The sequence below is a fragment of the Antedon bifida genome, chromosome 3, assembly GCF_963402885.1.
Source record: "Antedon bifida chromosome 3, ecAntBifi1.1, whole genome shotgun sequence".
NCBI lineage: Eukaryota > Metazoa > Echinodermata > Crinoidea > Comatulida > Antedonidae > Antedon > Antedon bifida.
The window spans coordinates 2700855-2718599 of NC_136228.1; the positions used below are offsets into that span (position 1 = coordinate 2700855).

Below are 17745 nucleotides of genomic sequence, written 5' to 3' on the forward strand. Positions count from 1 at the left end.
TATAAAAGAAAATAAGGTCATGACGTACGTTTATTCTAATACAAGAGAAATAACCAAATTCTTGCCAGTAAACTTTTGTTCAACGTCTTAAGGAAATAACCATTGATCCAGGGTATACATATTTATTTATAGTTATGTAAACTAATTTAAATATACCTTTAAAAAGATATTAACCAATGACTGCAAAGTTAACATTTCAAATTCTTGCCAGTAAATGTTTGTTCAACGTCTGAAGGAAATCACCATTGATCCAGGGTATACATATTTTTTATAGTTATGTAAACTAATTTAAATATAGGCCTACCTTTAAAAAGATATTAGCCAATGACTGCAAAGTTTAACATTTCCAAAAAGCGACGTCTAAATGTCTAAATTGGGTGTGTGAAGCAAAGAACCGTCACATTGCAATAACTCAACATGGCGTAATACTTCGTAGTTATGGGTGTGATTTTGGACAGGAATTAAAAGGTTCGTATATTAGATTAAATTAAAAATTCGCGGTCTGAAAGACAGTATTAATTAGTTGAAACAGTACTATTGATTAATATATCGGCTTGAACAATTAAAAGATGACGTCGGTAGTCTCAAATCTGATTTGATCAAACACAGTGGGTGTTACAGAGGCTGTCTGATGATTTGGTGAAAAATGTTATTTAAAAGAAAGGCCATATACATGACTGCAGTCGCGTGCTCAAGTTAGTGTTTACCGACCGACCAACCGACCGACCAAACGACCGACATAGTGAGCTGTAGAGTCTAAAAATGAGACATAGCTTTAAACTATAAGGCGTTAAGTAGTTTCTTATTCGTGAGCGAGTGTTTTTCTAGTGCGTATTTTCATAGTACATACACTATGATACTGAACGTATTATACAAAATGAATATTTATGAGTTAAATAGGGAGAATTGACTGAATACAACGAATACAAAACTTCATTCAACTGCTATAACGTATACTTGTTACTTTACGTACCGTAATTTATCAACACAGAACCAGTAGTTTTGATAATTAACGAAACATTATTTAATATCAATAATATTTCTACAGCTCTACCCCATTTTGCCAATTAAAGATACTGCAGGTGTGTAAGAAATAAAAAACTAAACTTGTTACTAAACTAACTGGATTTAATTTTAAACTGTTATATTGTATTTAAAACATATCAGTGTACTTACCCCAGTAGTCAATTTGGTAGCATGTGTTGAACTTCTAAAAAAAGGGCTTTCTTCTTTTCACATAATGCACTTTACCCTCAGCGCTATGGTACAACACAACTTATATAATTTTCGGTCAAATCCATTGATTCGTATTTGTTTAATGCTGAAGAATGTTGTAGTTGACGAAACAATTCCGTAACTTGATTGATATGGTTATGGACCACTCCTTTAGGTTGAGATATGATTGTACAGTAATCTTTTATTTTATTTAGTCTATACGTACGTTGTCATACGTACGCCAGCGCCACATGGCATTTTATGCAAATTACCGATCAGCATACCATAAACAATGATTACATAATCTTTAATTTTAATCTCTAAGTTTTCGATATATAGGAACCTGTATTTCACCCCCTAATTTGCATATTTCATGTAAATTTTACAAATAATTTGCATACTTTTAAGGCGAGTGATACAGGTGTAGTTTAGAGATTTACTAAACAGTGATAATAGCTCACTATGTCAGTCGGTCGGTAAACACTAACTCAAATGTGCACACGCGACTGCAGCCATGTATATGGCCTTGTTGTTGTAACCCCTGTAATTTCACCCTAATTTGCGTATTTAAGCTAATTTGCATATCATTGGGATGAGTGACAGAGGTGTGATGCTCAAATTTTGACCTGCTCGTCATATGTGACCATTTAAAAATCTCTGTTCTTCAATTTGTTTCACTTGCTGTTTTTAGTCGCGTGCATACGCGACTCTACAGCTCACTATGTCGGTCGGTTGATCAGTGGGTCGGTAAACACTAACTCAAATTTGAGCATGAACTGCAGCCATGTATATAGCATTGTTTAGATAGATTGCCTAGACATGAATATAAAGAACCATAGTGGTGGGCCTGATTATTTTTATACGTAGTTTTAATAATTGGATGGGTTGGCTTTACACTGTAATCCAATGTAATCTACTATGCGCGTGCGTGTTCTCATGTGTAGTAAATTTTACTAATAATTTGCATACTTTTAAGGCGAGTGATACAGGTGTAGTTTAGAGATTTACTAAACAGTGCTATGTTGGCTATTAGAAACCTGTATCCGAGTCATAAATGTTGTTTTCTGCACCCAAAGGTGGTATATTAGGTTGTTTGTACAAAGTGACATGGGTCGTATATATATATTTAAAATTGCGTTCACAAACCCTGACACATGCCATTCCATTATTTGTGCTCTTTAGAAAATCCTGACATTTCAAGGCACCTCTGAATCCAAATACAATAATAATAAACACACTTAGGCTACACGGAAATTAAATAAAAACAGTACATAACACGATAATATGCTCCAACAGACAGGAATGTATCCTATTAAAGTATCCTATTATTGGTATTATCCTTGTTCGTGAACGAGTGTAGCATATTGTTTGAAGGTTTGCATGTGGCGAAATCAAATGTTGATATAGGCTAAAGTTTTCAAAGCATATTGATCGAAACGTCGAGAAACTCAACAGATCTTTTCAGAACTAATATACGTGGTGTACCGCAAACTTTATATCAACAACGAGTGTATTCTTAATACATTCTTACCATGCCGCAGCCCTTAATGTTTTTAAAAATACAATAGGCCTACACAATGATACTGTAATCCTACATTATTATACAAAAATAACTATTTATTAGTTAAGGCTAACCTCTACCCCTAAAAATACATATTTTTCCAAATTTATGAAAAATATGATTTTGGATAATTTGAAATATTGTTCTACTATACTACCTATCCCCAACAAATTAGAAAAACAAATTTATATTCATATATATATTTAATAATACGTTTTAAAAATGGATATATTAACCAAATTTCAACCTTCGACCACAATTTTATCGTTTTCATATTTTTAAAACTTTCTGACCACATAGCTCAGCAATGCCTTATTCAAATTTAGTAAAATTTTCACAACAGATAGTTCACACAAACATTTGACATAGCGTGTGTAATCCGATTTACAGCCTTCGATTTCTACATATTATTGTTTCCTATTACTTAAATAGCTTACAGACCATTCTAGAGCAATGCCTCTTATACCATAATGCCTTAGTTTATCAAGCAATATTTCATGATTCATAGAGTCAAATGCTTTTGATAAAGGAAGACTCCATTACGAACTTTTTATTATCAATTGCTAAGTACATTATATTTAAGTAAAAATGACATTGTCTGATCGTACACTCGCCCTCTCATAGAACTTAGATAGGCAAGATAGATATCGGTCTGTAATAACGCTAAGCTTAGGTCGAAAGTCATGTATTAAAGCCGATTTTCCACTAGGCGAATTTGTTCACGCGAATCGTAACATCATGCTATACGCATGCGTATTCAAGTTTCTGTCTGTCATACTCCCTTCTGCGACGAAATTTACTAGTTAGAATTGTTTCTACTTTTTGCGAAGTGAAATATTGCGCAACCAATTAGAGCTCAGGAAATGAGCTATGACCTTTCATGAGCACTCATGCGAATCAAAAACTCAGCAGCCACGCGAGGAACATGAACGTCGCTATGTAGTGGAAAGAGAGTAGCGCGATTTTTTTCTCTTTGAAACGTTGGATTCGCGCGAACAGATTCACTTAGTGGAAAATCGGCTTTAAGAAACCTTAAGAAAATAAAAACACCCCATAGCCTATAGCTTTCGGCGATTTAGGGGCGGGCGGTAGGTAAACAAACAATTTTTTGTTTGGCCGTTTATATAATAGTAATAATGATCATCAGCTACACCTCCGACGTCCATCATCTGGGCCGTAGGAGGTGCTAGCTGATACTCATTATCAATGATCATCATCTGGGCCGTAGGAGGTGCTAGCTGATAATCATTATCACTGATCATCATCTGGGCCGTAGGAGGTGCTAACTGATAATCATTATCACTGATCATCATCTGGGCCGTCGGAGGTGCTAGCTGATAATCATGAGTCATGATCATCATCTGGGCCGTAGGAGGTTCTAGCTGATAATCATTATCAATGATCATCATCTGGGCCGTAGGAGGTGCTAGCTGATAATCATTATCAATGACCATCATCTGGGCCGTCGGAGGTGCTAACTGATAATAATGAGTCATGATCATCATCTGGGCCGTAGGAGGTGCTAGCTGATAATCATTATCAATGATCATCATCTGGGCCGTAGGAGGTGCTAGCTGATAATCATTATCAATGATCATCATCTGGGCCGTAGGAGGTGCTAGCTGATAATCATTATCAATGGTCATCATCTGGGCCGTGGGAGGTGCTAACTGATAATTATTATTACTATCATCATCTGGGCCGGAGGATGTGCTAGCTGATAATCATGAGTCATGATCATCATCTGGGCCGTAGGAGGTGCTAGCTGATAATCATTATTATTATTATCATCTGGGCCGTCGGAGGTGCTAGCTGATAATCATTATTAGGCCTAATATCATTATGTTAAAAAACAACCATTTTTATAATCTGTTTGCGGTATACCACGTATATTTGTTTTGAAAAGATCTGTTGAGTTTCTCGACGTTTCGATCAATATGCTTTGATCTTCCTCAGTACCGCGCAAACTTTATATCAACATTTGATTTCGCGCATACAAGCCTTCAAACAATATGCTACACTCGTTCACGAACAAGGATAATAATATAGGATACATTCCTGTCTGTTGGAGCATATTATCGTGTTATGTACTCTTTTTATTTAATTTCCGTGTAGCCTAAGTGTGTTTATTATTATTGTATTTGGATTCAGAGGTGCCTTGAAATGTCAGGATTTTCTAAACAGCACAAATAATGGAATGGCATGTGTCAGGGTTTGTGAACGCAATTTTAAATATATATATATATGACCCATGTCACTTTGTACAAACAACCTAATATACCAACTTTGGGTGCAGAAAACCACATATGTGCAAGTTGTGTGAGTTTATGATAGATATAATCTCATGCTGCTCCTGATCGGCCGCTGTAAATTTCTATTTATATCCGAAAAGAACGTCCAGCTGTGACGCGCACATCGTGGGGTGGGGTCTGAACCCCGTGGACACTGGATCCGCCCTTAGAAATACACTACTGCGCATGAGTCTGTGCCTAAAGATAATTAATCCGGGCTATTAAGTCGGAATTTCCAGTGAACACCTTTTGTTATAAATATAACCATGACGTGACACATCTTGCGTATCCTAGTCACGTATCACAATTAATTTGTTACAATGGTCCAATTGATCGATTAAAATTATATTATATGGTAGCATGTCGGCTTTGTTAAAAGTACTTCTATTTTAAAAGCTCGATCGAAAAACCCATCCCGTCTATCAGGCTGCTCTGCTCCGCTTTTAACATTCGAGCGTCACCTTTTTGTGACCGGACAATCCCCTCCCCCTCCCAGTGACATTTCCCATCGGACTATTTCTTCCTCCCCTCTAGGACATTTTCTCCCGGATAATTATCTAAATCTGTTTCAGATTTACACAAATCAAAGACTATAGTATTTCATTCTAGTTTTTAAAGATTGGGTCGAAGATAAAACGTTTTCTTTAACGCCACTCATTCAAGATTTTGTCCTCAATAAGTATTATATATTTACAGTTTTAATAAATTTGTGTCGCTTACATAATTGTTTTAATTAAATATGTTTCTTATATTATTTTTGAATTTTTTGAAAATGTACTTTTTTTACATAACTATACCGTAATCTTTAAAAAGCAGTAAATAGAGAACGGCATGCTGGTTATAATTATACAATTAATTAAGGGATATTTTTTAATGTTTTTTTTTCATTATCTTCATTATTCATCTCGATCGAAATTACTTTACATTAAACAATTTTTATAACTTTTAATTTGTCATATTCGATACGATACGATATTTTAAAACCTATATTTCGAAAACTAAGTCAGATTTTCAAAATTGTTATTTATCATACTATTGATACAAACTTCTTATAGGCAATGTATAATTTATTTTACATCGTTATCTCTAGTAGGCCTACACGGGCCGAGCCACTACCGACCTTAGGGATAATGCCCCTACCCTGGAATATGTACATTACAATAGTTTAGTTTATGATTATATTTTTGTTCTGTGACCTGATTATATTTACAAAATATATTATTGATAATAAATCCTTATTTCTGAGAAAAGAACAATAAATAAAACTTTTAAGTCAAAAAGTAAAGGGCGCTTTTTGTAAGAAATATTGTTGGTTTATTGTTAACAAGTTTCAAAACGGCGTCTATCGGACTGAACGTTAAATATATCAATAGTTAGTCCTGAATAAGCAAACAGGGAATACGCATGTGCAGATTAATATTTTGTATACGTTACTGTATCCTTCCATATCTTCCGAAAGGTCACTAAAGTCAAAATTAAAGAAAGCGCAAGTTAAAAAAAGACAAAATCAGTGTCTATTTTACTAAATGTTACTTTAAGTCAAAGTCAAAGTCAAAGTCATTTATATATATAGGTATATAATTTTCTTACATGGCTTCCCAACATACAAGTTTTCAATTGGATTTTTGTTTCCAATTGATCGATACTTTCTTGGGTTTTTTTGCCTCTTTCATTTTTTATATAACTGAATCATCTTTTTTTTATACATTATGATTTACTGTATTATATCTCTAAAAAAAATATTTATATATAAAATATCAGAAATTATAATGTTTTACTCAAATATGAATATGAAAGAAATAAATGTTTATTTGACTTTGACTTTGACCACAATTGACATGTTGAGGGGATAGGCCATCCACTGATTCAGTGGATTCCAAACGTAACGGTAAAGTAGCCTGGTCCGCGTAGAACTGTGTATTGCAACAAAGCGAGTGAGTCTTAAAGATGTATTGTCCCCCTGAAAAAAAACTTTTTTTTTAAAGGCCATTTTAATGATACATAAAAGTTATTCACTTTGAAAAAAAATTGGATAAAAAAAAAATTATTTACCTGAGAAAATCGTAATTTAAAGTAAAAAATAGTCAACCGGAAGTCGGTTGGCTGGCAGCCAACCGACTTCCGGTTGATTTTAACCTTTGCCCCTGGATTTGCTCATGAATATGCATATATTGTTCAATTTTCCCCATGCGGGGAAACACTGATCAAAACTTATATCGCACTGCCGGCTGCCGGAGGAACAACAACCTCTCGCGCGCGGGGACAGAAAACATTCTTATGACGGCGAGTCAGAAGGGTCAGAAGCGTCCTGGTGCGTTGGTCACAAATTCAGAAAAAAAGAGACGGAAAAGTAGAATAAATAGCAATATCAATAATCGCAGAATACTGCTAAGTCCGGAAGTTTTTGTAAGATGGACAGCAGTTCAGGATTCAAACAGGGGGACAATACAACTTTAAACAGTCAATCGTGAGCTTCAATATAGTCGCTAGCCACAGATTATGTTTTTATACAACCTTTTGATGTTATCTTTTTTAAAAACATTTCCCATACAATAATGTCCTTCATTCCCAAGATTGCAAATAATTTAAAATTTAGCATTTTGAGAATAATCTGACTGTTCTCGCTTGAGGTTTGCTGCTCTTCTTGTGTCTAGCTAACGATATTGCAACTCTGCTACCTTGTTCTGACCAACCTACAGTAGCTTTGCGAAAATGTATTTTATATGAGTGTTGCTTAAAGATTTATCTTATTTAAGCATAACATTTTGACAGTCTAATTATTAATTTAATTATTAAGATGATCTTAAAATATCGCCTATTGTTATTGTACAAAATCCATTTCAAAAATGTAAATTTTGTGTTTGTTTCACGAATTTTTGCAATTGATAAATTCAATTTATTTTGATGAATATTAATTGCAAAATAACAATTCACAGGCACATCAAACTTGAAAATCGTGCGCTTGAAAAATCGGTAATTATATACACTAGACTAGACACTTCGCTCGCGTACCCTCTAATACGTGCCCACGGATGTTCTCGAATATATAAAGATTCGGCCTACATAACTGGAAATTGACAAAAACGCAATTTAAGGCACTCTGCACATAATACTGACACGATAGAATGCACTTTTGTAGTTTAATATACTGCAATTGTGCCCATCATTAATAAATAGGCCTACAATAAAAAATAATAGATGGATTACGTAAATGCAAAGTCTGTTAAATAACAAAAAACACACATTGGGAAAATAAATATTTACACATTGCATTACAGAACGTAATTCACTCACCTACCAAAAATGCAATATTTATAAACCCTAGCCAACATAAAGCTGGGTACGGAAAGAAATGGTTACGCGCGATTTACTGAAATATGTGGCCTTAAATACGCGAATACAAATTTACGTCCTATAAAAACCTACGTCCTTACCTAAATGTATACGTACGCTCTTGCAATTGCCCAAATGGCTCTCGAATACAGAAACTTTGGCGTGATCGAATAACTGGATGTTGTCAAAATGAACACAAAGCGAATGAACACAACACGATTATCTGTAGCCAAATATAATTGTCATTATGAGAATTTTAAAATGAAAAATAAACTGTAGGTAAATGTTGTTTATTGCAATGCTATCGGCCTTCCACATTTTGTGTTATTTGATGATGGAGTGGTATCTTCATAATTATAAAATTTGTTTCGAACATGGATTTTTTCTTACAACGTCTTAATATAAACACTGTATATATTTTTTCTGTACATATCTACTACTGAAGTTTAGGCCTATTTATATTTTTTTAACTAATGAAGTTTACTAGCATCTTCTGTTTTACATTTAACTTTTAATTTTTATTAGTACATTAACATAACAAAGTTTTTTTTTAATTAGGCCTAAATATGTTAAAATAACTATGTACTTGTGTTATATCTTTATACAAATTTTAATTAATTAACACATTTTTATAAATTATCTTTTTTTTTAAATTAATTTCCATCCGATTGTGGATATCTTAAAAGAATGATAAAACATCAACTTTTATGTTAAATATTAGTTTATATTTGATTTTAAAAGTGTAAATAAAATTGGATTTTCATTAGTAAATGTTTACCTTTGACAGCTTATATTTAAAAAAAACGCTTCCTATTCTATAAGATAGTACCTTACAGATTCGTAATCTACGGACAATTCTGGTCTACAATAGAATTATTTTTTCCCTCTCGGTTGGTGAAAATTTGCACAGATTAAGATTATAACATTATAATTATTATGACATGAAGAAAATAGGCTAATAATACATGTTGTTAGAGCTAAATAAAAAAAATATTATTTTGTCAAATAGTATAACACACTACATACAGTGTAGCATAAGTGAGATGAAATTAAAAGACCCAAGTTGTTCAAACATTATCATCAAAAAAATGATCAAAAAGAAAATATTAGAATCTGGAGGAAAAGAGGTACGGACAAGCGAGATGCACTTTATTACATGTGATGAGCTATGACGAAAGAGACAAAAATACGATTGTTTTTATATTCGGGTGGCCCGTATGATGACGACATAACATTTTTCATGAATTGAAATTCAAAATCCATTGGAATATAGTAAATATTTGTAATTGATTTTTATTTTTATTTTTAGATCTGATGAATTCCATTAAAACAAGACATTTATATTTTGCTGAGGAAGACTGGCATGTTTTTGAACAATTTTAAATGTGAGTATTTTAGAGTATTTTAATCTTTTTTTTCTCCACCATCACTCCCAACTCCCCCCCCCCCTCCCCCTCTCTCCACCTTTCTCGTGGGGATCGTGATAATTATTTTGTATTGATTTTGTTATTATTTACAGTTCATCAGAGAAGATGGCAAATAAATCTACAAACATTCACAAGGTGGTCAGCCATCTGGGACTGAGAGAATATTATCCCCAAAAACTAACTCGTGAAAAAGTCTTTCAAGTTTCTGAAAATGTGATTTCAACAAAGGAACTCAATGATGACCCACATAACATACCATGGTACATGTTGCAAAATCTTATAATGTGTAACTATGAAGGAAGATCTTTTGATTTACAGGAAAGTCAATCTTTTTCTATTTTACAAGATGATGATGACTACGATGATGATGACGATGATGAATCAAATAACAGCAATGAAAGTATTCAAGTAAGTCCAATAGATGCACTCGTAGCTATTTTCTTGTGTTGTGACAATTTCTTAAGACAGATTTTGTTTGAGAAAATGGCGATGTGCCAGTTAGCTATTCCGTTATTGATGCCAGTTGCTGATGTTAGGGACAAAACATGGGAACTGATTGTGTGGGGAATGAGCACAATTAAAAAAAAATGGAAAACGAGTTCAGGTTCGACTGAAAAATCAATGGCAAAAACAAGTTTGCCGATTGTTTCTGCTTTACGATTAGGAAGACCTAAAATATCCAAATCTAAAATCATCAACTGTGTCATTAACGAGCAGAAACATGATATTTTCTTTAACTCTGGATGCAAAGGTGGAAATTTAGAACGAAAAATATCAGATGGCTTATTAGAATTGGCGTGGTACCTTCCCACACAAAAAACAGAAGACAACTTTTCAGATGCGCTTACTTTTATAAATCTGCGAGGAAATGCATCAGATTTCCAACTTCAGACACAATTTCTGTCGGAGATATCACTGGTCACTATTGCATTCGTTACATCGGCTGATTTGGAGGAGAGTGACGCCGAGTTACTTAAATCATTGTACCTACAAAATGGTCACGTAATTTTTATATTAGATGGAAGACCTGGAAAAGATTTTAAAGAAGTGGTTCGAACGGTAAATGATAAAACAGAAGTGAACAAACACGTACAGTATGTTATGTCATCAAACAAGAACACGCTGAAAATAAGCGCAGAAGTTTGGAAATTACTTGAATCGTATGTGAAAGAACGTCATCAGACGGATGTATGCGATAAGAGTATCGAGAACTGCATTGACTTAGCAAAGAGAATGACTTACCATGTTGACGAAGACTTACCAGAGTGTATCGAAGCTAAGAAGAATGCAAACGAATTGCTCATCTGCGTAACTAAATCGGGTAAACAAAATGAGCTGCCGTTGCAGATGGTAACAGTGAATATTGGAGATACAGAAAAAGAACAGCATCGACTACTAGACAGGGGTGATATGTTAATTGAAGAATACCGTGACAAACTCGAGAAAGATATTGTAGACCTACGTGTTAAACAGTTGACTGGACATAATAGCAGACGTGTGCCTAGTACATATAATATGTTTAAAGCCTCATTCGCAACCCCGTTGTTTAAAAGAAAATATTTCTTTGGGTACGTTAAGATAATGACCGATCGCTATAGCATTGAAAAGCTACAGCCAATACGTAGAAAGTACATTGATCGATGGAATGCTTTATGTCAACAAAGAAAAAAAAAACCAAAACATTCAAGTGATTCAATGAAAAAGGAAGTTGAAATACTTGAAGAAACGCTTTCACAGAATTCTTTGGGATTAGAGCACTTCAGTAGAGAGATTGGACAGAATTTTGAAATGATATCCAAGCTACAATCTCAAGAAATGTCTTCAACATCTGGTTTAGCAACAGCAACAGCAGAAATGTTACTACATGGATACCCAGTTGAGCTGATGGATGGTGATGCAGCCTACGTGCCTCTTACTTGGATTGAAGCCGTATTCAATTCTCTAAGGGACCAACTTGGCAATAAAAAAATGTTTGTGTTATCTGTATTAGGCATTCAAAGTAGCGGAAAATCAACCATGTTAAATGCCATGTTTGGTTTACAATTTTCAGTTAGCGCCGGCAGATGTACTAAAGGTATATTCGCCCAACTGGTATCTTTAGATACAGGTTTGAGCGTAAAGACACAATGTGACTACATTCTGGTGGTTGACACTGAAGGTTTGAGGTCTCCTGAATTCGCTAGCGTCGAGATGGCCAACAACCGTGACAATGAACTAGCCACGCTTGTAATTGGTTTAGGTGATCTTACCATAATAAATATCATGGGAGAGAATCCAACAGATATGCAAGACACTCTTCAAATTGCAGTTCATGCTTTTATGAAAATGGAAAATGTTAAAATCAAACCCAGCTGCTTATTTGTACACCAAAACGTCACTGAAATCACAGCCTCTGATATGAATACGACACAAAAAAGAAAGATGCGAGAAATGTTGGATAAAATCACAAAAATTGCAGCTGAAGCAGAAAATTGCAGTGAAAAATATGAATCGTTTTCGGATGTCATCAATTTTCAAGAAAACGAACATGTAATGTACATTTCCGGCCTTTGGCAAGGAGATCCACCGATGGCGCCCCCTAATCCAGGTTACAGCCAAGGCATTCTTAAAGTAAAGAAACAAATCTTGAAATTTATAGCGGATACTGATGCTAAATATATCGGAGATTTTACGAAGTTGCTTTCCAGTCTCTGGAAAGCAATACTGGGTCAAGATTTTGTTTTCAGTTTCAAAAATTCTCTTGAGATTACAGCATTCAATAATTTGAATAAAGAATATGTGCATCATTCCCGTCTATTTAGAATAAAAGCACAGGAATACAGCAACGAACTTCAAAATAAATGTAATAAACTACAGGCTGAAGAGTTTAAAGAAGCTGGAGAAAAAATCCTTAGTGAATACGAACAGAAATTAGATAAAGACATCGGTGAATTTAAATCCAAAATGGCGAAATATTTTGAAAAAAATAAAAAAGCCTGCCAGGAATGGAAATTTAAAATGGAAAAACAAATAAACGATGTTTGTGAGGAAGTGAAACAGGAACGTCTAATTGATGAATATTCATCCATTAAAAAAAAAAAAAATGGTAGACGTGTCATTGATGCCAAAATCAAAATCCAGGAAGAAGAAATCAATGTAAAAGCTAGGCAGCTTGCCGATGTGTGTCGACATAAACCAATAGGCCTATCTGATAACGAACTTAAAATGGAGTTTACAAAAAACTGGAAAAAATGGGTTTCTGGGATACCACCTGGAGATGAATACGACAACATTCAAAGGTCTTTTCAAAAAATCGCTACTAAGGCATTCTTAGACAACAATAAATCGGATGTTATTGATCTATTGCAGTATGGTGATCATCGCCAAACTGAAGTACTTGAAGCGGATATGCACTTCGGAAAAATGGCGAAAATTACATCATGGTTCGGTGTCGGAAGCAAGCAAAACTTAGTGAATCAGGCCAATTTACAAAAAAATCAAATTCTGAACAAACTTGAAAAACAAATATTAAGGCCTGAACAGGAAGGATTGAAGTACACTAAAACACTCGGAATTCAACTTCTCAGTGAGCTCTCAAACGGACTTGGAGAAATAAAAGTAGAAGAGAAGTTTGGATTTACCGTACATGGAAAGATTCGACTAGCCATATGTAATTTCAAGATGTTGCTTATACCCAGCTTGGAAAAATTGCAAGAGAAGCATAAACTCGAAAATGACCCGAAGCAATACATGGAGTGTCAAAAAGATCGATTGTGGGAAATGTTCAAAGCAGATTGTAAAGGTCTCCATTTTGTTGTTAAAGTTTCGTTGGCTATTTCTCGAGAGCTTACACATGCTATTCAAACATCCCTTCCAGAGAAATGCAAACTTGGAGTAATGGAATATCTAGGACACTCTTCAGGCAAAGGGTTTTCTAGTAAGATGTCACTTCATGCATGGATGCTTATTGAGATGGCACAGAAAGGCAACTTTCAAGCTTTTGTGCAGTATTTGTCTGATCCAATACAATGTATCAAAACGTTCACCTCCGAACAAATAGAGATAATCTGTTCCCAAAAAAATAAAACCGGTCATTCTTTGCTACAAGAAATATACGGCTGTAAAGTTCGTGACATAATACAAGGATTGGAGAAAGTTGTTAAAAGTCTAAGTGCAAAACGTACTGTCACACTAAAATCATGGTGGCCAACTTTTCTTGAACACACTGACAAAATGTTTTGTGTCAAAGCAGACATTGGCTATTTAAAGCAGGACAGAAATCTCGATTTAAAGGAGCTTATCGATTCCTTATTACTTCAACTGAAAGATGTCGAAGATACAATAATCAAAGCTTATGATCAAACTATTTTCAGTAAAATTAGAACATTTTGCTGTGAATTTGCTACAGAAGATTTACTAAAATGCCAGATGATGTGTCCATTTTGTAAAACACTATGCGAGCTTGTTGGTGGCGATCATCATCGTACAGAATGTCACAGACCACAAGGAGTCGCCGGATATCATTGGACTGATTCTAAAAAACTTCTGACAGAATTATGCACAACTTCAGTAATGGCTGGACAAACATTTATAAATCAACATACGAACAACGAGGTCGTCAATTACAAAGATTATAAGACCGTGAATGACTACTATGCATCATGGAAAATTGAACCTCTGGATGGTGAGTCAGAGAAGTACTGGAAATGGTTCATGGCAACATACAATACTGAACTTGCTCAATACTACAAGGTTAAGAAGGCTGATATTCCTGGAGGATGGAAGAATATTACAAAAGAAGAAGCAATAAAAGAAATGAAAGAACACTACGACATTTAAATCAACAACAACGATCGATTAATACATTTCAAACTCTACTATGACCTGAAATTGAGAATTATTGTTTTTCCCGTGTCACTATTCTTTTATACTACCGAGTACAGTATTGTATTTCGAAAGCGACAGTCGATTGTCAAATATAACAACACTGAATAAAAAAATCCAAATGTTTAAATTTCAAGATAATTATACTATTAAACACAATAATGCTTTGAAAATTTAAAAATTGTTGTGGTTTTTGCATATTAAAAAGACCATATAATAATTGAGCAATATACACACATTTCTATGTAAACTAGTTGCGTCAGTAAATGGCATTGGTTTTTATTGCTGAGCCCGAGTTATAAGAATGTCTTCTTAAATGATTGTATCAATTAGCATACAGTATTTTATCTACTTTGTAGATTGTATCAATGTGCATGTTTAGATAAGTTTGTCGTCACTGTGGTGATGTTTATTTAATATCAATGTTAACTTCAACGTAAAATGGTAGGCCTATACTACATTTTTTTTAATATTTCCAATATAATTACACTTTATTGTGATATTGTTTTCCTATTGTTTTTCAGTTTTTTAATTTAATTTTAATTTTAATAATTTTAACTTTAGTTAGTTGTTACATGCTCTATCCATTCTAGACACAAACTAATCATATTACGATTTCAAGCTTTTTATGTTGATGTTTTAGTTAAGCTTTCATTGTTTTTTTTTAAGGAAATAATTATTATTAATCCAATACTATTCTATTTTAACTGATACTATGTAAATAATTAAATTATGCATTAATTACAATTAGTCTCTTGGGACCACTATAAGGTTGATGTATTACATTATATGCTTTATTGGGACCCTCTAGTTTTTCAGGGGGCAGTAAATTGCTCCTTTTGTATATTTATTTTAAAATATATAATTAATATTGCTTTTCTTTTAATATATTAGTTTTATTTTATTAGTTTATAATATCTTTATAATGTTTTTGTTTGTACTGTATTGCTTTAACAAATATGTATACCAGTAATTGCTACTAGAAGTTCCACTGAATTATTTCAGATAAAATAAAACTAGAGAAACACAAAATAAAGAGATGGAACAAAATCATAATGTATACCAGTAATTAATTATTAATACTATTTTTCATTTTAAGTTGAATAATTCGTTTCAATATGTTACCTATTCTGTTTGTTACTATGAATTAGGAATATATCTCCAATATTAGTAGGGTCTATTGTTATCATGATATTAAAAATAAATACTTATCTAATCGTATATTATAAGTAAATCAGTTTGCACAATAAAATGCGCTTTTAGAATTAGAATAACGTTATGTGTGTGCTTTATTGTTTGGCTGTTAGATTACTATAAAGAAGTGAGTCGAGACCAACAACAATGGAGATAATTAAATACATATTCACATATGTATAGACAGTAAAAGAAACAAGAAAACAATGTGCTAAACAAACGATGAAAAAAAAAATAAAGATGAAAAAACGACGAAAAAAACAACGATTACAAAAATGATAACAAAAACGACGAGAAAAACGACAAAACAATAATAAAATCAACGACAAAATAACGATGGCAAAAACGATGACAAAATGATGAAACAAGGATAAAAACGACGAAAAACAATGATGGCAAAAACGACAAAAAACGATAGAAACGACGACAAAATATTATAAAACATAATTTGTCATGTTGAAGTTAAACTAGTTGTATACACAGTAAAGTTATAAACACTAAAACGATAATATGATGATGACAAAATATGTAATGACCACCATGCCATCTATGTCACTCATTGAAATTGAATTTGGAAAGAGAAAGGATCGAATGAACAATGAACAACAGAAAGGAAAGGAAAAAAATATAACGTAAACATGCAGAGTAGAATGCATTGTCTACGTTACTTAGATCGGTATTTGTAATGCGTTATGTATCAATTCATGCTTACTAAAATACTGTGCTGAAGTAAAAAATCGCTCTCCTTTCCGCTTAAATCATCGTTAGTTAATGGCAGATAGCTTAAGCACTATGCTGTGGATGTTTCACAATAAATATTAAGCTTATTCTGTTCTATTGACTTTGCTTGCCAATGACCAAATAAATGAACTTTAATAACATAACCTTATTTCTTTAGTTTTTATCAACTTCATGAATCCTGATATTTAATTGGTTGGTGCGCATGTGAATTTTCATGTGTATTTTCGGTTTAAGAAAGAATCATGAGCGAAACACGTGTACAACTGTATATCAGTTTAAATAGTATTTATTCAACGTTAAATACTTAGAGAAATAATTTTTAATTCAGTTTATATGCGTTTATCCAACATACAGAAGTAAGCACTATGACTTTGTATAATTGTCGTACATGCTTTCACTGTATAGTTACATTTAAATAATTATTCATTTCAAACATTGAACAATCTCTCTTTACGTGTGACTTTCATGTAGCAGTGAGTACTTGATTATATCTATGGTTACTGCAATAATTTAGTTATGACCTGTGTTACAGTAGCCTGTTAAACGGGTGTTTTTTATATTATAAATTTCGAAACACGGCGAACGTTTTGCCATTTTTTCATGTCAATATTCTGTAATCAGCAACATATATATTTACAATGATTGTTAAGCAAACATTATTACAGACTATGCCAATATCATCGTGAATATTGAACAAACAAAGCAGCAAAATTCATGATAAAGTTATCAAAAAGTTGCGAAAACAAAATCAGCTTGTTGCTCAGGTAAAGATTCGAAGCAAATATTTACTACTTCGCTACTAAATACAATCACATTTTCTACACTGAAGAAGATAGTAAATTAGCCACGAACTTCACGTAGGCCTTTAGATGTAGCCCTAGTTGTAACGTATAGTCTAAAATGACTATCGGATGTTCATACATTCCATTATCGGTAACGTTTGTGTCTCCGTTACACAGTAATTGTGAAACATAATTCTAATTGTAATATATAAGATAAGACATTTGTAGAACAGTAGTGAATAATTATCCTATAGTTTCCTATATCAATTGAAATATATATACTTTTTATATTATATCATTATAGAAAATATCTAAAATGTCACAAAATATAAATGCCA

At 33.3% G+C, this 17745-nt stretch overlaps 1 protein-coding gene across 1 annotated transcript; it reads left to right on the forward strand.

The window, feature by feature from the left end:
- Positions 1 to 448: 448 nt before the first annotated feature.
- Positions 449 to 15940, forward strand: LOC144838084 (interferon-induced very large GTPase 1-like). The gene is made up of 3 exons (XM_078693443.1): positions 449 to 468; positions 9710 to 9785; positions 9920 to 15940. Exon 3 carries the CDS (start codon positions 9933 to 9935, stop codon positions 14643 to 14645), a length of 4713 nt encoding a protein of 1570 aa, XP_078549569.1. The 5' UTR covers positions 449 to 468; positions 9710 to 9785; positions 9920 to 9932; the 3' UTR covers positions 14646 to 15940.
- The last annotated feature ends 1805 nt before the right edge of the window (positions 15941 to 17745 follow it).